The 26614-nt window shown below is 43.0% G+C and overlaps 1 protein-coding gene across 1 annotated transcript in view; it reads right to left on the reverse strand.

The window, feature by feature from the left end:
* Positions 1–20638, reverse strand: part of TCF7L2 (transcription factor 7 like 2) — a 177360-nt gene extending 156722 nt beyond the window's left edge. Inside the window, 4 exon segments of the mRNA XM_050338016.1 lie at positions 19084–19208; positions 19392–19442; positions 19445–19457; positions 19790–20638. Coding sequence (XP_050193973.1) covers positions 19084–19208; positions 19392–19442; positions 19445–19457; positions 19790–19978 — 378 coding nt within the window. The 5' untranslated portion in view covers positions 19979–20638.
* Between the last annotated feature and the right edge of the window lie 5976 nt (positions 20639–26614).

Below are 26614 nucleotides of genomic sequence, written 5' to 3' on the forward strand. Positions count from 1 at the left end.
CAAGACAATACATTAAAAAATCACAAAGCAAGTGAGCACCAAGTGCTACACTACCATCAAAGCTAAATAAACAGAATAGTCCATCCATTACTTATTCCCCCTGCCATTACTCCACACCATCCATCCCCACTTGCCACACTCACAAGGTCTCCCACAGATCAATAGCAAGGCTCATTGATTATAAGTGGAACAGGATCATCACACCTTTTTCCTTCCAGGTCAAAAGGTACAATGACTACAAGCCATTAAGTACTTTGTGGCATCACTCAATGACTGTATTTACGCCATATAAGTAGTTATGATTATTGCACGGAATAATGTTCATTTATTTCAGCAACAATCTGACAAACTATATTTATGCTGCACCTTTGGCCTCCTTGCTTGAACTCTGCTCTGCAATGTCTCTCAGCTGGGACTACTTCTAACATGCAAACCCTCCAAGCTGCTTTCAAACTACCAGTGTTTCTTGGATAGGGTTTTGTTTCAATCTACTACAAAAGGGCATTTTCTCGCTCTCCGCTCTTCCACTCTCCTCCTCTTCTCCTCTTGCCCCTCAAGCTGTTGGCTAAAGAAAACAAAGAATTTTAAGTTAACATTTCTTGTGTGCCCTCTGTGAGCACTGCAAGTCTCAAGCGTTACCAAGAAGCTGCATTTCACCATCCAGCAGGGGAAAATGCCCCTCAAACCCTGGCAAAGCACACAAGAAACCCCACCACTACCAGAAGTCCCTCAGGAGCTTCCCGGGGGCCTGGCTGACCACCCAGGAATGTCACTTTACAAAAGTGGCCTTAATTGCAGACATCCCCATACTGCAGTCACATGACAGCTTCCCTATCGTTCCAGGGTTGCTGTATTTTTTATGGACAGGCAGTAGCAGAAATATTAATGCTACTTCTGTATTTCAAAGAAAGAAAAAAGGCATTGACACATACCTACACTTTAAATATACATATATATATATATGCATTCACACACATGCATATAAACCCCTCTGCTGTAAACGAAAAGGCTGGTTGTCTGAAGGTGTTATAAATGCCCTTCAGAGCTCTTTAGTCTGGTCTGCAAAATCTCACCAATGAATTTGCCACTTGTAAATATTTCAAATTTATGCCAATAAAGTCTTCTCAGGAAGCAGACAGCCTATATATACACATACATATAATCTATGCATGGAGCCATTAACATCCTTTCATGGTTTGTTATTCTTGTGAAACATCAGCAGGGGAAGGGAGGGAAAGAAGGGAAAGTCCAAACCATGTGTCCTCAGAAAGCACATTGAGCACTCAGCAAGTTGGAAAAGTGGAAGCTCATGCCCCATCCACGAGATAGAACAGCTCCACACCACTTCTCCTCATTTCAAAACTGAAAGCATGGCAGAGACAAGAACGTCAAGGAGCAGGGAGATAAATGTAGAAACTGATGTCGTGTCATGCTCTCATAAAAGGCCTGGATACACCTACAGAGCCTTCCTTATGACTGTCATATAAACATTACACTGGGGCTGTGTACGGGAGATTAAACAGGAGGGGAGGGAAGCTTCACATGTGTCACTCTACCAAAGGTTATTTTAGGATCAGCTTAGAAGCTGAGTAGTGGGTGGCAGCTGATTATATTACCAGAGGCATATTTAAATATCATGGGCCCAAATGCTCATCAGGTTCTCTCTTGAAGGGTGGTGGCTGTACTGGCACTTGAGCTTGAAACTTGGCCTGCAGAGCAGTCCCCTTCCTGAGGGCTGGAGTGATCCTCCCTGGGCATGAGCCTTCCCTCGGAACAGGACACAGACAAAGCACAGGCACTTTGGCTTAAAGGCCCACATTTATTCAAGGAACAATGTCAAGGAATATACCCAAGACTTGAGCAGGATTTTCCCAGCCAGGATCACCCTGCTGCCCTAGGAACCATGGTGAACCACCATAACCACATGGGATACTTGGGCACAGGGCACATTCAGCAATCACACAGACAGTCCCACATGGCCAAGTCATCACCAGCTGTATTATCCCACAGGTCAGCACCAGGCCACAGTTTACCTGCTTCTGTGCATGACAAGTCTCAGATGAAGCAGCTCAACCCCTGCCTTTAGAGTTCCAGCTGTCAGTGCATCACATTTTGATGGTAACTACAGGTGAAGGTGGGCTTTGGAGGAGCACAGCCCAGCCTACCATGAATTCAGAGGAACGTGTATGTAAGGACTAATCTCTGCTTATACCAGAAGTGTCTCTGTTGTCCAACACAAGCACACACCTTCACAACCATGAGCCAGGAAACCAACGCTACCTGGTCACACAGTCATGCCCATGGCTTTAGATGGCCAAGCAGTGCTGCAAGTCTTGTCTTGAAATGGCCTAATTTCAGATGATTTAGAGGAAACCACACAGCACATTCATACAATGAGTGACCACTCTGCAGGCCACAGCACCTAATGGCAGTGCTTGTTCTCACATACAGACAGGCAGGCCCTCCCCTTAAAAAAATCCTCCCAAATGACTAGAAAATAATCAGATACTTGATTCTCAAATGTTGCCATGACCTCGTTTGCAGAAAAAGAAATCTTATATATATACACACACATTTTTAATATGTGTAGACACACATATGTATATAATGACCTATTATCAGCATTAAAATACTAGTATTATAGATATTGATGTTTACAGATTATAAATGTTGATGTTATATAGATATATTAATATACTATTTTAATATATATCAGATATTAATAGTGTTCCTATCAATCTCTTCCAGATTTCTGCACTAAATTCCTGGTTCATAATCAATTCTATTTAAATATTTTCAAGGCTTAAAATACAGTTTTGCAGTACTACTTGTATAAAGTCTGCAATCATTTATTGAAGCTCTTAAAGAGAGGTTTATGTTAAAAATGAACTATTACTCTGAAAGGTAGCTAATTTTATCTTCATAAATTGTAGTTGTTAAGCCATCCAAAACACTACACAAAAGGCAGCTTCATTTTAGTTTAGATGTAGTTCCTCTCCCATTTTTAACTGTTCCAAGATTTTGGTACCTATGACTACACTGATGTCTTCATTTGATTAAAACCAAGTATTTCTACTGCAATTCTTGGATGAACCACTGTGTCAGGTTTTGCAAGCCCAGAAGTACAAATGAAATCTGAAATCTGGGACTTGGAGGAACACTGCCCACCCAAACTAAGTTGTAAAAGCACTCAAATAACAGCAGATGTTAACTGCTCCTCCAGCTTCATCAACTAACAGGACATCGCTCCTTGGCTTTTCTCAGCACAGCAGGCCCATTCATCCCAGGGCCACATTCCCTGGTTTTCACCCTGAACACATTGGAATCAGCCAATACTGGACCTCTGGGTCTCTGTCAAGATCAGAGAAAACAAGTTGCCAGGCAGTGCCCACCCTGCCTGCTCAATCATTCCCAATAAAGAAACAAGTTTTACTACCTTTGGGAAAAGAAGTTATTTAGTTGCTCAAAAAGGGCCTTCAGTGAACTCCAAGGTGACCCCCTACAGCTGCTACCCAACAAACTAAACACAACATACACTGCAGTGACTGTGCAGAGCATGGAACAGGATGAACAATACAAATTTCTAAGGCAGGTACATAATGCTACTAACAAACTAACAAAGAAACGGGTGCAAACAGCAAAAACTAATACAATCTGTATCGGTAAGCACTGAGGAAAAGCAAGACAATACCAGATTCATCTTCCCTTACTCCAGTGTATACACATTCACACAAAAAGAAATCAATAAATTACTTTTTAAAAGTAAATTTCCTCCTTCTACTTGGATCGTATGTCTTTGATCTGTTTCAGTGAAATCCACACAACTGCAAAGGCAAAGAAGCACCATAACCACTAACTTACATCACCTGCCATAAATAAGATCACCTCAACAGTTTGCAATTCAGAGGTTAATCTACTTAAAGTTTTAGGACAAATCACTATTCATCATCCTAGTGCAACTATACTCTTTGGCAGGAGAAGGTCACACCACCCACCAAAAAGAAAAATGCGTTATCTCTAGTGCTTCAAACCATGACACCTCATTGAAAGACTATTTTTAGCCACCTTCCAGACAACCTCAAATCAGTGAGAAATACTTCTTTCCATAACTTCAAATTAGCTTTTAGTAAAGAACTCTGATTGTTTCTCCAGGATGTGTCTGACAGTGTTTGGAAGATAACTAGTCCTCCTCTGAGCACAGGTACACCCACAGTTCTCTTGGTGCACAGCCAAGACAGGGAACCACCAACTTCTCTCTTGATCAAACAGTCCCATACCTGAGCCTCCTGTCGTGCCACTCAGCTGAGTTATTACTCATTGAAAAAGAACAGCAAGTAACTTCTGAGCCATTTCACAGGCAACAGCCTTTTTCTCTCCTCCTACATAAACTGAAATGCCAAATACCAAACTATTTGTAGCAGTCAGGATTAGTTCTAACAGGAAAATCACCAAGAGGATAAACTGATCTGAATATTTATCTAATCACTAACAACTATTCCTGCTTATTAGTTTATTGTACCCCAAGTGCACAGAGTACTTAAGATACCAGAGAAAGTTTGATCTGTGCCTGTAGGAACTCCCTTCGTAGGAACAAAACCAAAGAAAGATGAAACTGCAAGAAAAACCAATTCAATTTACAACCACTTGTGACAGCAAGGACGTGGATCTTCACTTTCCCTCTGCTTGAACCTCTTTTAGCCTTTACTGGAACTATCCCCAAAGAAAGATGGCCCTTTGTTAAATATTCAGGAAGTTAAAGAAAATGGTAAATCTCTGCATCACCATAAGAGAATACCAAAAGGAGATGTCCTACAGGCTCTAGCTCTTCATCTTCTTGGCTTTAGTGATGTTCTTGACATCTTAGAAGAGTTACTCTGGTGGCATGAGACAGTAGGTCACCTTTGGAGACTACACATTTCTTTTTTCAAAAAAACAAAGAAATCTTGAGCACCATACAGCCCAACTTCCCTTAACTTTGCTCCTACCAAACACGGCATACCCACGTGAAGGTACATCTAATGCAACTTACTGATTGTATCAGGGTGCAACTGGGGTTGGTGATTGCTGGCACCACAAACCACCACAGAGCCCTAGCACCTCAGTTCCACGCAAACATTCGGGTTTAGATGTGATCACTCTGAAGCGTGCAACATCATCATCAACCACCCTTGTGCAGCTATACCTTGAAAAGTGACTCCATGAAAGTGGTATGAGGGTGAGGTAGGGAAAAAAGAGGAGTGTGGTGTTTATTTCCTTTTAACTTTCCATTTCATCCATGCTCAGTGCCATGTCTGAACATGTTCAGAAATTTCTTCCCCTCCCCATTTACGCTTCTTTCAAATCCCAGTCCTACAAATTTTATCTGGGATCAGAAAATTAAGCTGAATTTGTTTCTCTTTCTTATGCACACAGAGTAATAAAAAGACTTTGCAATCCAAATTCTACACTTATGTACACCTGCATTAACCCCATTGTCTTCAAATTATTCCCTTAACAATAGCTGTGGGTTTGTACAGGTGTTGAACAAGCCCTGTAATTGGAATTTAACAAACAATTCCAACAGCAGGTGAAGGGAAAAAAAAAAAAAAGTGAGAATTCAGCTCAATCCTTGTGGCATTAGGTAACACATTCAAGGAGCAGGGGTGAGGAAGGTATTTAGGTGTGTGCAAATTCTGACAGGCAACTCAAGTGATTTCCAAAAACTGCTGGTTTTCTACTGAGATCAATAAACCACAGCAACAGCAGAAAGTATAAATGAAAACTTGCTTCTCCTTTACACCATCTTTTCCGTATTCTCTTTAGCCTCCTTCCTGCTTCACCAAGTATTTTGTTTCCAAAATAAACTTCAATGAACTTCCTCATGGGATCACAATTTAGGCCACAATCCTATAAGCCCAAAATCCTAAACAGACCCACCTGGGCTGAGGACAACTCTTCAGAGGGTTGATATGGCAAACCCAGAGCATCTGCAGGATTGGGACTGTGTTTGCACCACCAGCTCCCAGGAAGGGAAGAACTTCCAAAACACTTTTGCACTAAGAAACAACCCCAACAGGAGGCAGAGAAGTGAAACAGGGCCAGGCAGAAAAGCAGGATTGAGAAGATGCCATACAACAGGAAGAAGAGATTGGCTGCTCTGGGCTGCCACCTCAACTAAACTCAACAGATGCTCTTCTGGGCTGAACTAGATTTTACATAGCTGTAAAATCAAATAAAAGCTTTCTGTTGTCGTCATGAGCTCTGGTTTGCAACCCTGACTTCCAATCAGCTTTCTCCAGCCCTCTTTCTCCCTGTATCAAGCTACAACCAGGACATGGACTGCAGATGTGGTTAGGCTTTGTTGTGATGGATAACTTGGTCATAACAGTCTAACAGGAAAGGTTATCCATCTGGCAAATTGATATCAGTGACTTTATACAGCCAGCAATTACTCCTCAGTGATGCAGAATTACTACAGAGCACTCAATAATGAAGAGATGCCAGTTACTGACAAATTACCAAACCAAGAAATTAATTACCAGCTGAGAAAATAATGCACAAGGGATAAGACTGAGAAAGCCACGTTCAGGAGAGGTCCATCATTTGCAACAAGTACATTCTCATCAACAACTAGTCCTGGTACAGTTAGTACCACACTGGGTACTCTTTCAGGACGGCAGACACCACAACTGGTCTGTAAACCATCAATGGTTGAGACAAAATAGCATCATCTAAAAATGGAGACATTGTTCAACCTGAACATGACACTACCCAACACACAAACCCCATTCTATGCTGCAACACTGCATAGGCAATTCAGCACTACTGCCAGAAAAACTGTCATCTCCCAACTCCTTCTTGTGCCTACAAGACGATTTCTCCACGTTCAGAGAGCCCTCCCATGTTCATGCACCATGCTCACAGACAAGGCAACTGAACTAGAGGAGCACATGCTCTGAGGAAGCACACACAGAAGTGTGCCTTGCTGAACACTGACAGGCATTTTTGCAATGCAAACACCAAGACAAGTATTTTTTCCACAGCTTTTTCATGCTAGGGCACGACCTTGTGAAATAAAAAGAAATCTGCTTTTTGCCAAAACATGGAAAGATCTAGTTAATTCTTCATCATCATTAAAGGGAAAATAATTGATGGGGTGGAGATGAACAAAAAAAAAAATCTGTACAAAAACTGCACAAGATCTCTGAGCTACAATTTTCACAGCCATGACTATTTGCTTTAACAATATATCTGTAATCAGCAGCAAGACCATCCTTTATCCTCTGGTCCATATATTATGATTTTAGTGCAGATGCTGGGTGATCCCAGGCCTCCAGAAGAGAAGAGGGGAGGACGAATTAGAGATACAACACTCAGAGGGCCCCAACAAAACCCCTAACCAGCCATTCTACAGGTCTTCAAGGCATTGTGATACAGAGAAACACAAGACAGAGCAACAACATCAGCCTAAATGGCTTCTCTCTCTCTCTCTCTGCATTCAGATGTAATGGTGAATGAAGTGAAGAAACATAACACTGACTAAATGATTAAGTAAATTAGCCAAGGTCGTTACCTCCAAGCCTTTACAAAGAGGAGATCCTGAATTATTTGGGGGAGAACAAATAAAAGGCAATCACCAAACCTAAACAGTTATTTAAATGGAATCAAAATTACTAACATTACACCCAGGCTGATTACTTAAGAACCTCAAGGAGCTTAGTATTTTTCTTTTCTTTAGAAGTAAAGGCGTACAGGAAATTCAGCAGTCACATTTTCTTCCTCGGGCAAGAACACCCGCACTGCTCACTCACTCATTCACTCACATTTTTCTCTGTGCAGTGTCTGACCAAAAGGAGCCCAGACCGAGTTTTCCAGACACTCCTGCTTATCACACAGCAACAACTCTGATTTTTACAGTTTTATTTGGCTTGCTTACAAGACTCAGTCTCATGTAATCCATGGGCCTGATCCTTCTCCTAATAAGAGCAATGGCAAAACTCCAGCTGATCAGTAGTTCTGGACAGACCTTGCAGTGCCAAGAGGATAAACTTTAAGGGTCTGAGCCTTATTCATTCACTTTTCTGCTTCCACAAGTAATCTCTTTAAAAATAATGGGACTGCTCCTGAGAGTCAGAGATGCAGGACTGAATAAGAGCAGAAACTGATTGAGAAATACTGGGGGTTCCCCCTCCAGCAGAGCACAAGTGCATTCTCCAAAGCATCCTCTTATTTTGGTAAATCAAATGATAGCATCAATTAAAAAATTTACTAAATAAAAGCAAAATGCCTGAAAATGTCATTGGAGGCAGTAAGAAGAAACCCAAGTCCTTCTTCTTTTAAAACAAGGGCAATCAAATGATGAGTAGCTGAAAATGTGGCCACACACACACACACTCCTTCATATACACATACATACACAGAGGCAGTTCATCAGAACTGAATCGGAGAGAGAAAGATGAATTTGAACCCTTTATCCCCTGTCCTTTATAAAGGCTGCCACTCAGTAAACGGAGATTGCTCTAATTACTGTGACAATTCTGCACCCCGTTCAAACAACTTTTGTGTTCTGGACAGGTTTCTCTGCGAGTTTGAAATTCTTGGCCTGAGAACCACTCTTGTCTAAAAGAGGTTTCTCGTTGCAAACGCAGAATGCAACACTAACAAGTTGTCCCTCTTTTCAGCTCCTTTCATTCTCCTCTTTTCCAATTGCCTGATTCAAGGCTTAATGGAAACTTGTCAAGGCTTTTCTTCCCACAAACCCTGTAGAGCCCCAAGGCAATCTGTGCACAGAGCAACCACAGGAATCTCATATTGTCAATTAAAATTGAATAGACACCTGATAACCAAGTATACGTTCACGAATAATATACATCACATGCATGTACACAGATGTGCCCACACAACCACATAACCAGTCAGATACCCACGTTCCAGCACACCAGCAGCACAGCAACACGCCAGTTCCTATTCACAAACACCCGGTGACACCCAGATTCTAGTTTTCACTTTTTCATGTCATATTTATTGAATTTAATTTCACATTTATGAAATTAAAAACGAAGCACTTTCAAGTACTGTAGTTGAGCAACAGAATTCAATGGAAAATAAACTAACTACATATACCAGGCATTTGGCCTTTAATAACCCTGGGGATTGCAAAGATATTTAGCTGCTATCCAGATAAAATAAGCTCTGTGGATATTCTTTACACAGCGGTTTTGTGACCAGTGCAGTAGTTAGTACCTTTTTCTTTTTTTTTTTTTTTATTGACACAGACATGTTTTAGTATACATTTTATCATGTAGTTTAAGAATAAGAAAAATCCCACAGGAAAATTTAAGAGGGATTGAAGTAAACTGAGACATTTGGTTAATAACAATAAAAATCTCAACTTAACTTCCAGACAACTATAATCTGTAACTCCTTTCAAAGGGAGAAAACCTTCCTGTCAGTGTCCCAGAGAAAACAAAGGTAGAAACACTGATTGCCATCTTATTCTTCTGATGTGTTCATTCAAGGTCATACCTTCCCCTGGATTCTTTAATACTGGCAAACATTTATAATAGAGCAGTTTCAATAGCAGTCTGTTCAGCCTGGGTGTAGATCAATGTAGCATCTATATGCCGACTTCCAGACCTTGCCTATGTCAGAGTAGTGGTTCTTGTTGTATAAATCTCTTAAATCTAATTAAACCAATGCAAACCTCTTACTGTGTATGCTCCCAAACCAGTTCACTCATTTAATGAAGTTAAAATTATTCAGGCTGGGGTTTAAAGAAGTTCCAAGAGGACCTTCATTGAATACTTGCATCAGTTAAAAACAGAAATCAATGTAGTGGCTTGTCTCCAGAACAGAAAAGCCTATAGCCTCAAACTTTTCCAGATCATGATTTAAGGAGTCACTGATTCCAATGGGAGTTTGGATGTGCTCCAAGAGGTATGCCCCCACCTCTTCTTGCTCTATTTTTCCCTTTCTTAAAATAGGACTATTTGTTTCTATTGTATCAACATCCATATCTCATATCTCCATATTCCCCATATCATCCATAATACCCATATGCAGTATTTTCAGTCCAGCATTTTCTACTTCTATTACTTCCCACATCTTCCTTTTGGATTTTTTTTTTGATGTCTCAGCTCTATCACCACCACTAGTGAATTAAAAAAACAAAGAATGATTCTGTTGTATACAGCATCTTTCACACCACAGATAGTCTGGAAAGATGTACAAAGCTGTGAGATAGATGCTGGTCAAGCACATTTCATTCATACTTGGTAGCCATTAGGCATGCAATTTTATTTCCCACAGAGCCTAGGGCACTAAAACCTGTTCTGCCAAGAGGGGAGAACAATTAAGCAGGACTAACTGTGTCAGTAGGACTAACAAAATGGTTATGGGACCTTTAACACAGGAGTCCCTCCTGAATTCAGTCTCACTCCCCAACTGAATACCTGAAGGAACACCTGACCACAAAAAGAAACTGCCCTCCCATCTTCTCCCTTCTTGCACTTCCTTCAAGCAGCACAAGCATTTCAAACAACACAAATCCATTCCCCACTCAAAGCCTACTTGGCTCCTATAATTTCTATCATTTTCCTGTCATCATTTCTTCCTTGTTGAAGCCAGCAGCTTATGAGTCAGAGAACAATCATTAACTTTTACAACTTCCATACAAATCCACCTACTCATATTAGAAAAGCAGTATTGACACGCAACACACCCTCAGACCAAACCCTGACCCTGCCAAGATGCTCCACACTTCTGTGGGAAAGTCAGATACTGCAGAAGCAGGAGCTTGTTCAAGAAGGTACCATTGGAAACATAACCTTTTTTTTTCCCCTCCCAAGAGCGATGGGCCATGGAGAAGCAACATATCAACACCACATTTAGTTGAGTTTGGCTTTCTCAATACCTTTATCCACTGTTGAAGAACTTGGCCATTGGTTCAAGACACACGGGGCCTGATGCAAAGCCCTTCGTTATTAATAGAAGCCTTTTTTCCACTGACTTCAATGGATCTTGGACCAAGCCCAAGGAAGACAAGATTTCACAGCAGTAAGAGTGACACACATTCTCCACATTCAAAAAAAGAAAAAAACACAACAATACGCAGCATTTACGATGTCAATCTGTATAGCAGTTTTGTTTGTGTTTTGCTTTTTTAAAATAGGCTCTAGGCTGTCGGATTAATGCACCCAAAAAGTCTCTCTGAAGCTGGAAGGAATTACGGGCAGATACAAAATGCTATGGTGAGATACATAACATTCCCAGTACCACCCTCAACTAGGATATAAAGGCATCTTCTACCACAACATTTCTTGTAAGTTGCTGCAGCCACACTTTAAAGTGTCCCATCACTATAAACTCCTCCAGTAACAGCTACAATATTACCCACGATGAATTAATTTATATTAATATGGCTATCGCACGCATTTCCATATGAAACCCATTGTTCTGGAGCATTAATAAAAACCCCACTAGGTGAAGTAACATGGTACCCCCATATTTGGTTTAAAGAAATTTAAAATAAATACATTTAGAACAAAATTGCTATTAGCTTTAGTTTATCATAATTGGCACAGCAAGCAGAAATCCAGTTATCTTCTCAGTCCGTATTTATAGCATCACCCGTTCCCATTCATTCCGCATTTTCTTAGAGAATCTGCTGTACCCTACATCTGCAATTCATTGACTTTACAATTTACCACATGTTGAGATGGAGAGGTCTCAGCTCCATTTGAATCACTGCACAAATATGCAAGTGATTTATCGTTTTAAAACTGAAGACTGCAGAAGAACGACTCCACTTTTCCTGAACATTACTCCTTCTGGCAGACCATGAACAATTACAGCGCGTACTAATTAAGCTCTGTAAATGTGCTGTGCCCTGCTAATGCCTACCAGGCCTCAAATTTAGTTGCATGAAGCCAAACTTCAGCCAGCGACTTAACTCATTCAGCACTGCCCAGTTGCCTGAGCGTGACCCCACGAAGAATAAGGGTCGAGGGTTTAGCCAACCTAAAACAAAGGCGTGAGACTGAACAGATTTTGCCGGAAAGAATCAGAGGGGGGGGAGATGCCGGAGGGGGAAGCGTCTTGGGAACGGGAGGAACATCCTTGTTGATAACCTGTTAAAAAGGTACAATACCACACCAGCTTTGCAGCGCTGTGCTGGGGGATTCGGATCTGTCCCTGGGGGCTAATAAGTCACAGCGCTCCATTGATTAGGGAAATGCATAAAACCTTCAACAAAACTGTACAGCTATTTGTGGAAGAGCTGAATTGACAGGCCCCTCTTTTTTAAAAAAGTCAGGTTTTACACAACTTGCAGAAGAAAAACATATGGCCAAAGGAGTGCAGCTTTCCACCACACACATAACCCTGCTTTTTTCTTAAATTAGTCTCCAAGCACAACAGTAACCTACAGGGAACCTGAAATCAGCTGCAGAAGAAATTAAAGCTAAAAGTAATACCTAGGCATATTTAAGTAATCATATTATCTTGTTAAAACACACACACACACACAGAGTACAGACAAGACAGCAGCACTTCAAATCTGACTGTCCACTCTAGCAAAGCGTGTGTAATGGGGAATGAGCCGAGAACAACGAGCTTTGCTGAGCAAAGCACTGTTTCTTCTCAGGCCCCAGACTTTCCTGACACTTAAGAGTCAATCCCCAGATCCCAAGCTTCCCCTCCAACCATCCGTTCAAACACTGGCATTTTCCCCCTGCCCCCCCCCCACAAGTTTCTACAATTTCTCCTCATGCTCCAACATCCCTCCTTTGTCCTCCAATTAAATCTCCAGTGGCCCCCGCTCTCGCTGTGCCTCCCCCCCAGTTAACCCCTCCCAAAACACCACCCTCCAAACATCCCCCCTGCTCCCCTCCACACTGACCTACACGTTGATCCCACATTGTTCCTTCCAGCAGGACACAGGGCTTCTCCCCTAAAAACTGCCTCTAACCTCAACATCTTCATTCATTCAATGCATGTTTTCCCTTAACGTAGGTTTCTGTTGCTTTTTAAGAGGCCCTGTTTTATACACAAATATATGTTTATGTATATATACAAAAACATATACAGTCTAATACATGTATTTCCAAGTATCCACCTTTTGCATAAAGCCTGATGTAATTTTGCCTTCCCTCCCCAGCTCAGCGGTATGTGAGCAAATTAAAGGACGTTTCCAGGTGTCATCTGTCTTTAAATGTTTGCTTGTGTCGGTATCTAGGAAATACTGCACAATACTACTGCTAAGACCTCTGCAAAGGACACTGAGCTGTGCTAAACTTCCCTCCTTCAGCCTGGCTGCATCACCCACTGCACAGCCTGTACAGCACCGCAAGCGTTAATTATAAACTTCAGAGCATACGTAAAAAAAAAAAAAAAAAGAAGGCACAAACATAAAACAGCGGTTGGGAGGAGGAGCAGAAATATTCTATGCTTTTAGGTGGGGAGAGAAAGGATTTCCATATCTCCCCCACACACCCCCAGCACCACACTTCATCTCTCATTGCTTATAATTAGTGAAAGAAATTTGACCCACTGCCAGTGTCTGTGGACCTTGGATATTATAAGGCCAGCGTGGCGTCAAATATCTTAACATTCATAAGTGTTATAGGCTGTAAATAAACCCCGTGGATTTATGACCCTGCGGTGCTTGCCAGCAAACGACTGTGGCACATTTCTTTCAGCAGACCTGTCGAGGTGCAAGTTTGCCTTTGGTTGTAAAATTAACCATTTCCTTCACAAATGTGCCCAATTAGAAGTCAAAGTTTTAAGGCTTACTTACATATTTGCCAGGACATGGGACTGAGGAGACACCCAGGGAACGCAGCTTTAGACTTCCCCCCCCAACCTCACAACTCCCTCCAAAGCAAAACTTCTCACAACAGCCCCAATGTGCAAGGCAAGTGTCTCATTTCACCAAAAAAAAAACTGAAAAAAACCCAAACTGACAACCTGACCGCTGTTGCATTTACATGTGCCTATCGCCAGCCCTCATTTTTGGCTGCTCTGAGGCTGGGGGGAGCAGGCGTCTCCCCCCGGGGCTGTGCCTGGAGAAGGATCTCCTCCCTTCCCCCAGGATAATGTCATCTGCTTCCTGTGTAGGAGAGCATTTGCTAAATCCAGGTTGTCTCATGCTTAACTGCCAATAATCCAACTTCCACATAACTCCCAGACAGCTGGGAAAAGGTCCTCGGAGTTTTTAGTCATGGTACAGAAACACACGTCCACACTAAAAATCTGCAGCTGTCCTTTTTCTCTACACCACATTTTTTATCTGATTTTGGGGCCCAGTCATGAAAGTCTTGACAAATTTAAAACATTTTTACCTACATTCTGGTTTACAAGCGCCAATGAAAGCTACAACATGCTCCTTCCCACCCCCCCCTCCATCTTCAGCTGACAAATCAGCACATATTTGCTTGAACAAAAAGCGAAGGGGAAGAAGGGAAAAAACAAACCACACCACCCCAATCAACATCCTCAGTCCTTGTATGAATGCATTCAAAAAAACCTGGAAAGGCATCTACTGTATTTTTTTTCAGTACAGATCAGCCACTGGTGCACCTATTAAAATTGTTCGATTTCCAAAGCAAATATTATTTTTAATGAAGTGCAGTCCTGCAATTATCCTGTACACTCAAGTAACAGTACTGCATTATATTGTTTTGCAAGGTCCCAGAAACATGAAACTTTTCTCTAACTAATTTTCATACCCCCCTAAAGAGAAACTGATGGAGTAAGCAATGCAGCATTTGCTCCAGAATAAAATCTTATGGGGGGGGGGGCAGAGAAGAGACAGAAAATAGGGTAAAATTAAAAATAAATCAGCTTCTTTACTGAACGTAAGTTAACAAACACAGTCTGTTTGCCACTGTATACCAGCTATGCTAATGCTATTGCAGAGTGATTCAGCAATCTACCTAATTAAGCATAAGGAAAGTTTCTTTATGGAGGTTCCATTTGATTTATGCCACGGGATCATCAGTTCTTATTTAACAGCTTGTTTTTACACAAGTCCAGAAACTTTATTAAAAGCATGTCCACTCCTTTTTTTTTTTTAAACAAAGCAAATAATTCACTCTCCACTGAATAGCTCTGTATCATAAAGTACCAAAGTGCTGACATATTAAGTTGTATCTACATTATTAAACTAGTTGGTGGACGTTAATACTATAATCCATACTGCAGACATTAAACCTCAACCATAAAGATTAGTAAAGAATTAATATTGTCACATCGAGACTGAAACCTTAACACTCCAGCCATAAATATTTCTGAAGGAGATGAAAAACAATTAGCATAAATACCAAAGAAGGGCAAGAACACCTGTTCTTTTTCAGGGCGATAAGCATTTTATTGTTCTCTATTTAAAATGTAATGACCTGTGTAATTACAGTAATATTACATTGTATTGCAAGGGCTTGGAATGTCACACTTTGAAAAGTGTTGTCAAAACAATTGGAGGGAGGAAAAAAAAGGACCACCATTAACCCTTCACACCCCAGGGTCTACAGCTTTTGTATTAGGAAGGATTACGTTGTCTGATAAAGGAAAACATCAATTTTTCGAGCCAATTAAATAAAAAAATGTTTCTTTCTAAACATAAAAATTGAGGCAAGGGCTCTGTTGTCCAACACAGCTATTCCCAACTACCAAACTTCAGAACCCAACACAAGCTTACCCCTACAGTTTCACTCAGCCAGCAACAATTTACTGGAAAGGAAGATGCAACAGCACTAGCAAAAATAAGAGCATCTGTCAGCAGGGTTTTCTCAAATCACGACGCATCTATTTGCTCACCGAAAGCATTAACCAAGCTCCAAATTTAGGCTAAAAATTAAGTACACCATTTATTCATTTTCCAACTCTGAAAAGAAAACAATCTCCTTTATTATCGCTAACAGGCAGCTACCCCACTGCCTCTGCAAGTGCAGGGATGGAACTGGCGCTCTCAGATGCGTCACTTCATTACTATTTGACTAGACCTCTACTTAATACACATCTATTCTTACAAGCAAGCCACAGTATTCTATCAATAGCAAGATTAACATGCAAAAAATCTCTTTTAGAAATAAAATGATTCCTATCAAGCTTGAGAAACAGTCTGCAGTATTTAAAGCATTATCCCTGAGATAACAGATTATTCACCATCAACAGATTTTATGATACTTCATAATTCTTCACATTCCTGAAGCAGTAAAGGAGAAAACGCTGCCCACAAGTTTGCTCTTGAACAGACAATTACAGGTATATTTACAAAACACAATAATCCCAAATAAAACAAAAAGAACAAAAATCCAGGGAAAAAAAACCCACAACAAAAAAACCACACCCACTGACTTTTAAGATTCTACAACAGCAAAAGAAAAAAAAAACAATTTTGCTACATATCTGCATCACTTCTTTACCTTGCATGCTCTGACACTCAACAAATATGGCTCCAGGAAAAACTACATAAATAAAAATAAAATTCATAATTATGCAGAATCGTCTATACCTTTCCAACCTGTATTTAAAAATAAAATAAAATCAAAAAGGGGAGAGAAAGATCTAGTTCATCTGGAATTGAAAGCTGGTACAGCACAGAACTAGAATCCACCTAAAAATAGTGTGTGACAGACAACAGCTATCCCGCTGAATCTTTATAATATTCTGCTCTCAGGCCTAAATAAACAACTTTAATTTTTCCTGGCTATAATTAAGTGGCAGGCAAACAAACAAGCATACGGAATGTGAAAGAATAAGGTTAAGAAGATAGGAGAAGGTTGCTGGAGCCTGGATGTGGAAATAAGAAAATTGCCTATTGAGTGTGGAAATATCCTTTCAGAATTCATCTGATAACACAAGCAGGCCACCTGCTATACTAACAATAAACCAACCTGTAAGCTTTTGTACAGCACCTTTAATTCACACAAACCCAACATTCCTATGGAGGCCTTTTCTAACTGTGGGGGGAGCAAGGGGAGGAAGAATACTCCAGGAGAGCTAACTGCTGAAGGATCCTATCTCCACATGCTAAGCAAAAAAGGATCTGTAATAAAGGAAACAAGGAAAAAAAGAATTGTAGCTGTTGTAAGAAAAACGCTTTAAGAAAAAGGCAGCAGAGGTGTGCTTCCTATTAGTGTGCACTTAGAACAGTGGAATGCACTGAAGGTAAAAAGGAGGGAAAAAAAGGAACACAAAGCTTCACAATTCATAACAAAGTGATCTGTAACAAAGATTGTTTTGCCATCTGGATTCCGGTAGTTATGGAATTTGGAATTTATCACCACTATCCATATACATGTGGGTGACCGTATCGAAAAGAAAAAAAAAAAATAATGCATTCAGCCCCTGAATTCCCCTCCCCATCATTACAATTGCAAACTGCAGTCACCCCTCTGCTACTGTCCCAGAAATCACCTCCTCGCAAAAAGAGCCTCACAAGCTTCCAAAACAAAACCCTAACACAGCCCTAAATATATGCAAAGTCAGAAAACCTTCCTCACAACCTCCCTGTCACTCTGCATTTACTAATCTGTGTCTACTGACGTTTTACTAAGTGAAAACAAGACTGACCCGATGTTTAATATTTTAATGCTTTAAAACACTTGTAGATCTGATACACTGAAGTTGTCCAAGCCCTCAGTCATTAGTACGGCTTCAACATCTACCCAACAGTAGATCTATTATTGTAAATCGCTATCTCGTGTTACCACAAGGAAAAAAAAAAGTGTATAAACACACATGGTGATGGTGGGGACGCTTCAGATTCAGAAACACAGAGAAGAAACAAAACAGCAACGCTAAAGCCATGGGAAAGGAGTAAGTGGTGTATGGAAGTTCCAGTGGATTCGACCGTTTAAAATGAAAAATTTCGTAAAACTCTTCTAAGACAAAAGAAAAAGTGACACTTAACAAATCTGATGTCAGAGCAGAGCACACCGTGGGTGACACTACGAGCGGGAAAACAGCTGGGACTGCAAACCCACCAGCACAGCCCAAAGTTTCCTGGGATCTGGGCTAAACCTCGCTCTAGCTGCAGGGACACGCAGACCTTCACCCCTGCCACTGAACCCCGACTAAGGAGAAGGGGGGGTGGGGGGGAACAAAAAACGGCAGAAAACCCAACAACAAAAAAACCGGACGCTTTCAGCAAACTGTTTTCCTGCCAGCATACTTCCAGGAGGAATTTTGCTCGACTTGTCTGATTATTTTTTGCGCCGCTGTTGTTGTTGTCAGAGCCAAGCGAGGCGAGTTGTTTCCGGACTCAGCCCTGTGCCCTGAGCCCGGCTCCCCCCGCCCCGGGGCCGCTCCCCGCGGCACAGCCCCGGCCCGCCGGGCAGGGCAGCCGCGCTCGGCCCCCGCACGCCGCGGGGCGCGGATCGGGGCGGCCGGACCGGGCTGAGCCCGGCTCAACTCGCGGCACCCGCGGCCCGAAGGGGCACAATGAAATCGCCGCTCCCGCAGGCCGGGGCGGGCGAGGGCAGGAGAGGGTTAAGGGGGAGGAAAGGGGAGGGGGAGCCGGCCCAGCCGCCACGGAGGAGGGCAGGAGGCGACGGATCACCATGGAAAACGAGGAGTTTGGAAGAGCGGATCGCAGGCTCGGCTGGGGAGAAAATGAGCCCCCCTCCCACAAGGATGGGAGAGAAGGGAAAAGGGGGGGGAGGGAAAAAGAGAAAAAAAAAAGGAAGCAACTCCTCGTTTTTTTTTTTTTTAAATTATTCCCATTTTTGTTTTGAGTTGTTGTTTGGAATTTGTTTGCTTTTCTTTTCCCTCCCCACCCCCCGCAGGGGGAGGTTACGAGGGCTCCAGAAATTTGCCCGCAAAACTGAAAGTAAAAACAAACAAACAAACAAAAAGAAAAAACGAAGGGAGAAGGAAAAAAAAAGAGGAAAGAGAAAAAAAATAATGTGGCGAAGTGTAAACAAACCCCCCCGCCGCTGCCCGCGGAGTTTGGAAAGTTTGCGGCGCGGGGGAGGGGGCGGCGGGCAGGGCCGGGACGAGCGGGGCACCGGGAGCGCGGCGGCGGCGGGAGCCGGGGGAAGGACCGGTGGGGAGGGGGGAAGGGAGGGAAAGGAAAGAGAGAGGGGGGAAAAAAAAGGGACTTACCGTTCTCGCCGTCGGAGAGAGCGATCCATTGGGCAGATACGGGCTGCTGAGGTCGGGGATCATTATAAAGGGATAACCCGGGTATGGTGGGCCCTTAAACAACCCTCCATCTTGCCTCTTCGCAGCTAACATGGCGGGGAGACACGAGCGGGAGCGGGGAAGGAAGGGGGCAACAGGGGGAAAAGAAGGGAGGGAGGGGGAAGGAAAACTTTTTTTAGCAAGTGTCCCCAAAAGGGGAGCCGGGCGCCCGGCAGAGGGGCGGCGGGGCGGGCGGGCGGCGGCGGCGCCGGCCGGGCCCGCGTACTCACCTTCTTCTAAACTTTCCCGGGATTTATCTCTGAAAGTTTCGGACCGAGGCAGGGCCGCCGCTCCGCCTGGGAGCGAGCCGGGGTCGGCGTGGGGCAGTTGGGGAACAGGGTGGTTGGCGTGGGAGGGTGTTTTTGGGGGGTTGGGGGTGGGGGGTAGAAGGAGGAGAGGAGGAATGAAAAGCGAAGGAGAAGGGAAAAGGTGCGGGGAAGAAGGTGGAAGGAGAGAAACAAACAGAACAAAACAGAAGGCATCGTTACAAGTTGGTGCCGCGGAGAAAAGTTGGTCGCCGGCGGGAGCGGGACCCGGCGCGGCGCCCCCGGCCCCGGCGCGGCAGGCGCGGCGCCCCGCCCGCCCGCCCGCCGCCCCGAAACGGCCCCGCGGGGGGCTTCCCCCGTACCTCCGAGTCTGAGGAGCTGTTTTGATTCGTTTCTGATTCATTGACGAGAGACGACTTGACATCAGCTAAATCCCTCTCCGCCGAGGAGTTCTCGGAGATCTTCTCCTCCTGCTCCCCTTCGTCTTTGAAAGAGATCAGTTCATCGTTGGCGCCCAGGTCGTCCCCTCCACCGCCGTTCAGCTGCGGCATTTTCCTCCTGCCTCACCCCACCAGCAGCAATTTTGCAAAAAGGGGAAGGGGAAAACAAAAGAAGAAAAAAAAAAAAAAAGGAGGGGAATGGGGGGGAAAAAGGAAAAAGAAGAGGGGAGGGGGGGGAAGTTTGCACCAAAAAAAGAAGAGTCCAAGGTGAAAGTTTCTTTTTTTCCCCTTCTCTTTCCTCCTGGGGAGGGGAAAAGAGGGAGGAGGAGGGGAGGGAAATGTCTCTTCTTTGCTCCTTTGCACCAGTGACTTTAGGCTTCTTCCTTTCCTTCTTCGGGATTTTCTCTTTCTTTCTTCCCGGGAGCTGCTCGGCGTGCACTGCGCGCACACGCACACCCGCGCACGCACTCGCGGAAAAATTAATAATAATAAAAAATATATAAACCGTGGGGAGGGGGGGGCTGCAGGGGGGTAAAAAAAAAAAAAAAATAATGCAACAAACCAAGCCCAGAAGTCAGCTGTGACGGGGGGGGCAGTCGCCGCGGATATGGGGAGCCTGTGCCGCTCGGGTTTGAGTGAGTTGAAGTTGGACTGAGAGCTTTTCAGTTCAAAGGCGGCGCTGATTGACAGATAGAAAAAGGGGGATCGAAATCCGGAGGAACGGAGAAGTCTGGGATCCGGGATTATTGACAGGGAGCGAGAAACACACCAGGCACTTAATGAGATGCAGGAGGGGGCGGGGGCTCCCCGGTGACGTCTGCATAAATAAACAGGTCTGGGGCGCGGGAGGGGGAGGAGGAGGAGGGTGGGGGAAGTAGGAAACTAACAATGATCCTTTTTGGCATGGGAGCGGGAGCGCGAGGGGAGGGCACCGGGGGCGGGGGCGCCGCTGGGGGCCGGGACGCAAAAGGGGGTGGGGGGTGGAAAAAAAAAAAAAAAGAAAAAAGGGAAAAAATAATAATAAAATAAAAAAAAATCGCTGTGCTGTAGCCCAGAACTCCGGGACGGGGGGGAGCGAGGGGAAAAGCACCCGAACGGGTGTCCCTGTCTCCGCGCTCCGGGAGCGCCAACTTTTACATTCTGGGCATTAATAAACATATCATCCCCCCGCAGCCCGGGTTCTCCTGAAGGATGTGTGTGTGCCCTTATTATTTGGGTACATGTGACGGTAGAGTGGTGGGGTGGGTGTTTTTTTTCAAACCGTTAACATTTTTCATGCTACTCGTTGGAGGTGAGAAACTCCAATCATAATAAACACTAGAATATAGTAAAAGCTTTTTTTTTTTTTTTTTCTTCCAGCAGCACTTGCTCCTTGCATTTATTATGGTTATAACACGCAGGATGAAAATGTGCGAGATCACTCGCTGAAGATCAGATATTTCCAAATTATCTTATAGTAAGGCATAATGTTTTCTGGTCCTTGATGTAAAAAAAAAAAAAAAAAAAAAAGGAAAGGAATGTGACTGCTAAGAAGTTAATTAGCATGGCAGGACGGAGAATCAAGGACTCCCAGACTTCAGAAGTGAAAAGTTGTGGTGGCGTAAACATCACGCTGCTGGGGGGAATCAAAGTGAAAGCTGCTGGTCCCCGCAAGAAGGGGGGGTCCGGGCGCGGGTCCCCGCGGGGTGCGGGGGGTGCCCGGTCCGCTCCGGGGCTGCGAAAGTCACCGGCCGGGGCTCTGCCTGCACGGCAACAAAATGGGGAGCAGAGTCATGCGGATGCAAGAAATGGCATCCGTTCCCCCGAATCTAATGTGGCGAGGGGGAAGGGGGAAACAAATTGATCTTCCAGCAGTGACAAATTGTAACAATGGACGAGTCAATTGGAAACTTTAACATGGGCAAGGAACAAAAGGAGGGGAGGGGGGTTGGAGGGGGGGGAAGACAGTAATTTCAATGGGAATTAGTAAATTGCCTAATGGAAATGGTGTTTGAAAGCAAGGGACAGGCTGTACTAAATAATCCAAACATTCCTCTAGAAATCTAACCTGCTGCTCATGCTAAGGGTCATTCAGCACATAGGGTTTCCAAAACAAAGCCAATTTGTCATGCAATATTTAGAGAGTTTGGGGGTTTCAGCTAAACTGTCTTCTATAAAAAGAATAATAAAAATAATAATACAGAGATCGACAAGGCTAACACGAATTCTCAGGCATTAAAAAGTTCACATAGAAATTTGCATACTAAAGGGAAAGATGCAGACAAAATAGAAATAAAAAAATCACTGCAACTTACAACTTTAATATTAATCAGTAAAGCAGAAGTAGAGTGAAAGGAAGCATGAAAAGAAGTAAAACAAATGTGTACATTTAATCAGACAGGATTGCATAGGACACAAAGAACAGGGCTAATTAGTCTCAGCAGGTAGGGACTAACCTTCAGACTTCATAAATAAATAAGTCTGTGAACAATGTCTAAGTGGGAATATGGAGACAGAAAAGGGATTATTTTAAGACACCAAGTAAAAACATGACTAATGAAATACTTCACTGTTAACTCAGTGTACAAATGCATTGAACAGTTTCTTTTTCCACTGGTCTTTTGACTAACTTGCTTTTTACTTTCAGAGATTTTACTAAATAACTGTCTGTGGGCATGCACGCTCCCCATTTGCCCCTGATTATGTACTTACTGTCTTTGCAAACTAGTGCCTTGCAGAGTGACATTTTAACAAATATTCTCCATTTTTGTTTGCTTTTTGATTTTTAAAATGCCTTTATATCCCAGAACAATATGAGATTAGAAATACCAATGTGACAGACTCCTATTTACTTTGCAGGGCCATGTGTTATAATTTGATCCAAATGAACAAAAACAGTTGCACAGTTTTGTTTTGTTTGTCAAAGATCTTTTCACAATCTGCTATGGATTTCTTCTTAAACAAGCACGCTTTTGCTTCAGTCCTGTTGTAGTTGCTAACTACTTAGTAAGCATTATCAAAAGTTGATGTGTGCAAGACAGACCCAGTTGTTGCCCAAACCTGGTTGCAGAAAGTGGTCCTGATTCTGTGGAGCGTCATACGTGCAAGTACCATCACTGGCAGACTATCTGTGAGGGTGATACACGTGTGAACTACTCATGCAAGTAACGTTACTCACGTGAGTAGATGTCGGTAGAAGGGAGCTTGGCACTGTTTGCCCCAATGCCACGTGGTGGTCCTGGGTGTAGAAGAATGGCTCTGGAAGGCCCAGAGATGTGGAAGGTGTTTCCTGGGCACGTTTTCATGCCTGGAGTTTTGCCACTGCAATGGTCGTAGAGAAGCCCCATGAAGGACCAGGAAACTGCTTTCTAGTTTTCATGGCAACATCAAGTTCTTGCTGTTGGAAACTTCTGGAGGTTTGTTTTCAAACTGAAACTGAGTGGGGTTGTGAAGTCCGAGGATTGGCGATGATTACTAAACCAACAGGGTTTAATTAAGGCAGTACAAATCACTTCGGATAGTTTATGCACCTGATTTGTATCATTGCCCATTATGTACCGGGTCTTGTTTCATGACAGGGGAAGTGAGATCTCTCCAGGGGTCAGTAGCACCTGTTGAGTAGTATGTTCTCAGGTGATACTTTGAATTAAAAAAAAGTATACTGTTTTACAATGAAAGAAACAAAATATTAAAAAAAAAAAAAAAAGGCAAGCTAATCCATGGCATGAAACCTAATTTATTGTTTGAATACCCAATTTTAAGTAACAGCCGATGAGACAAAGCCAGGTGCTCCAAGTTCAGGAAATGTTGGCTCTTTTGCCAAAGCTGACCTCTAGCACAGATGAAGAAGTGCGAGTGCTTTTGCAACTCCGACAACTTGGTACAATATACCAAATGCTGAGCGATGGGGTTTGGTTACAGGCAATGGTGTCACCATTTTACACTTTGGCCCAACACTTTTGGTCCCAAGAATCCTGCCATCTCGTGAACAGGAACAGTGGAAAAGTCAGGTTCACCTGCCAGTTCACATTGCAGTGAACTGAAGAGGGAAGAGGTTGACCAGGGCAGCCAAGGAGATTTACTGTTTTATGAAAAATGTTTTGGAATCTTTAATGTCTCACCAGAGGCCCAAGTCTCTATTGGAGAAACATGGCCAGCTAACTGCCAGCTGGATCTCCTGGATAATGTTTACATATTTGGGGTGAGTCATCTGTTTTCGTGGTCGTCTCCAAAAGGTCCCAATGTAGGTTACAATGTGTAAAATTCAAATTATTTTTTTTGAAAGATAAAAGGATTTTGGTTGACCAGGCTGGGATTTGAGTCTACAGCTCAAAGGAGTCCGTATGTTTACAAATAATCTTGGATCTTAAAATCTGCTCTGAATGTTGAAAAAAAAAATCAATATTGAAAAGGATCCAATAACTTGAAGCAAACACATCTGCCCAGTGTCTTACCAGTACTGGCTCTTCCAGAATTAGCAGAGGGGAAATTTTTTCTAGGGCAGACAAGATGACAGCATGAAAACACAGAAACCGTGGCTCCTGTCTGCAGTCACTTGCATTGACGGAAACAAGCACACGTGAAAATTCAAGAAAGCTAGCAAATGAGAAAATATCAACAAACAACCAAACCATAGTGCTACTGCTAGATTTCTTTGGGGCTTTAGATTTTGCACATACTGACCAGGTCACAGTGTGTTATTTGAGCAATAGGGTGGGCTGTCAATCTGCACTTGACGGAGAAACATTGGAAAATTGGGTATCAAAAAACCGTGTGCATTGTTTTTCAACCTTTTAACGCAGCCTGATGTCTCTCAATCCATGCTCTGCTTCCCAAGTCATGGCTATGGCTCAGTAGGAACATACCTCCCTTTTAGCACCTAAACCACAGCTTTACCTCTTGCTTTTGTTAGAGATAATTCTGTCAAATAATAAAATCGTTAATGGGTAGAAATATGCATTCATGCAGGGATTATTCACACTTTATCATGAGGTGATATCAAGCACTATAGGAGTGAATGACAAGAAATAGGCTTCTGAAATTCAGAGCCCTCCATAAATATACCATTTTTATTGACAACACATCTTTTAACCCTAATAGTAATGGAAGAAATCCAATAAATGAAACATTTACTGCATAACTTGCCTTATTTTCGGGTGGTGTCTGATTCCTTTCTAGCTGTCTCTAGAAGATGTTTTTAGCCTAATTTGCTCCCTAGAAATTTCACTCACTAGAGTTATACATCTATGACGTTTTATTGCCTGAAGCCAAGTCTGAATAAGAACTTTCTTAAGATATACTTATCCTAATGTCAGTCTACAAGAACTGAGCTGCTTTAGTTTGATTTATTTGTGCAATGGAGATATATGTGCACCTATATAGCTGGCCGTTGCCCCAAACTGGATTTAATATTCCAAACACAAACAAATAAGAGGAACCAGCAAATTTATCCATGGTTAGTTATAAATAGACACTTTTAAACTAATCACCTCAGACTTGTATTTATATGTCTCTGTTTTCCAAACCAACCAAAGCAGTAGTCCATTGCAAAACACACTCATTTCAGAGGAAAGGAGTTGAGTGTATGTGTCTATATATGTATGGTCACAGGCAAACATCAAGCACTAGCCAGATGCAATATGTTCAACTATCTAAGAAATACAACATGGCATTTAAGGACCCGGAGCATGGAGGTCATTGGTTGAGATTGCAGACCACTGCCTGGCTGGTTCCCTGGGCTCTTTCTCCTGCCTGTTGCCTCTGGCACCCACATGGGCTAGTGAGTGCTTTGGAGCAAGGGCCTTCCTTTGCTCAGTGCTTTTGCTGGGATGTTGGTCCCTAAGCAGAGTTCATGGATGGTACGGTGATAGAGGTAATAACATGGTAATAATTTGGCTTACACCAATACAGTGTCACCAAGGGTGATCTTCTGGGTGAACCCTGGCTGAGAGCAGATGGCAGTAGGCAACAAACCCAGCAAGCTGTAAGGCACAAGCATGCCCTCAGCCAGAAATGACTGCCCTTTCAACTGACACACAGTAATTAGCTGCGTATGCATTTGTAGTCTGTTGCAATATGAGGTAAAAGGGATTAGTTTTGCAATGGCCTATGAACATGAACATGCGCCAGCTGCGTTCCAGCTGTAGAGGTTCTGGCTGATGGATGGCAATAGTCAGCACAGGGGTAGTAACTTCTTAAAACAGTCAAGTTTAACAACATGGGATCATTTGATCATACCAAGCAATCACAGAGCCGCTCATGTTGGAAGGGACGTGAAGACACCTCCAGTCCAGCCTCCTGCTCAAAACAAGTTTTAGCTCTGAATTCAGACCCATTTGTTTAGGGGGTTGTCCTGTCAGGTTTCAAAAGCCTCCAAGGACAGAGATGAGACAACTAGGAGTTAGGACTTTGCATTTACTCTTTTTTAATTTCATACTGTTCCTATTGGCCCATTTCTCCAGCCTCTCTAGGTCCCACTGGACAGCAGCCTTGCCCTACAGCATGTTAACTGGAGTGTCCAATTTGATGTCATCTGCAAATGTGATAAGACCTCCTCCAGGTGATAGATACAAATGTCAAAGAAGTCCGAGGATAGACCCCTTTAGTACTGCGCTTGCCACTGACAAACAGGGGTTCAGACCCTTACCAATGTCATTTGAGTTTGGTCATCTAAACAGTTTTTTATGCATTTAGTTGTCTACCTATTCAGACTGTAATGTTCTAACTCAGATGCTAAAGTCTCCTCTCCTGAAGCCTCAGGTTTGTGCT

This window comes from Myiozetetes cayanensis, unplaced genomic scaffold, assembly GCF_022539395.1.
Source record: "Myiozetetes cayanensis isolate MyiCay16 unplaced genomic scaffold, myiCay2020 scf10, whole genome shotgun sequence".
Classification (NCBI taxonomy): domain Eukaryota; kingdom Metazoa; phylum Chordata; class Aves; order Passeriformes; family Tyrannidae; genus Myiozetetes; species Myiozetetes cayanensis.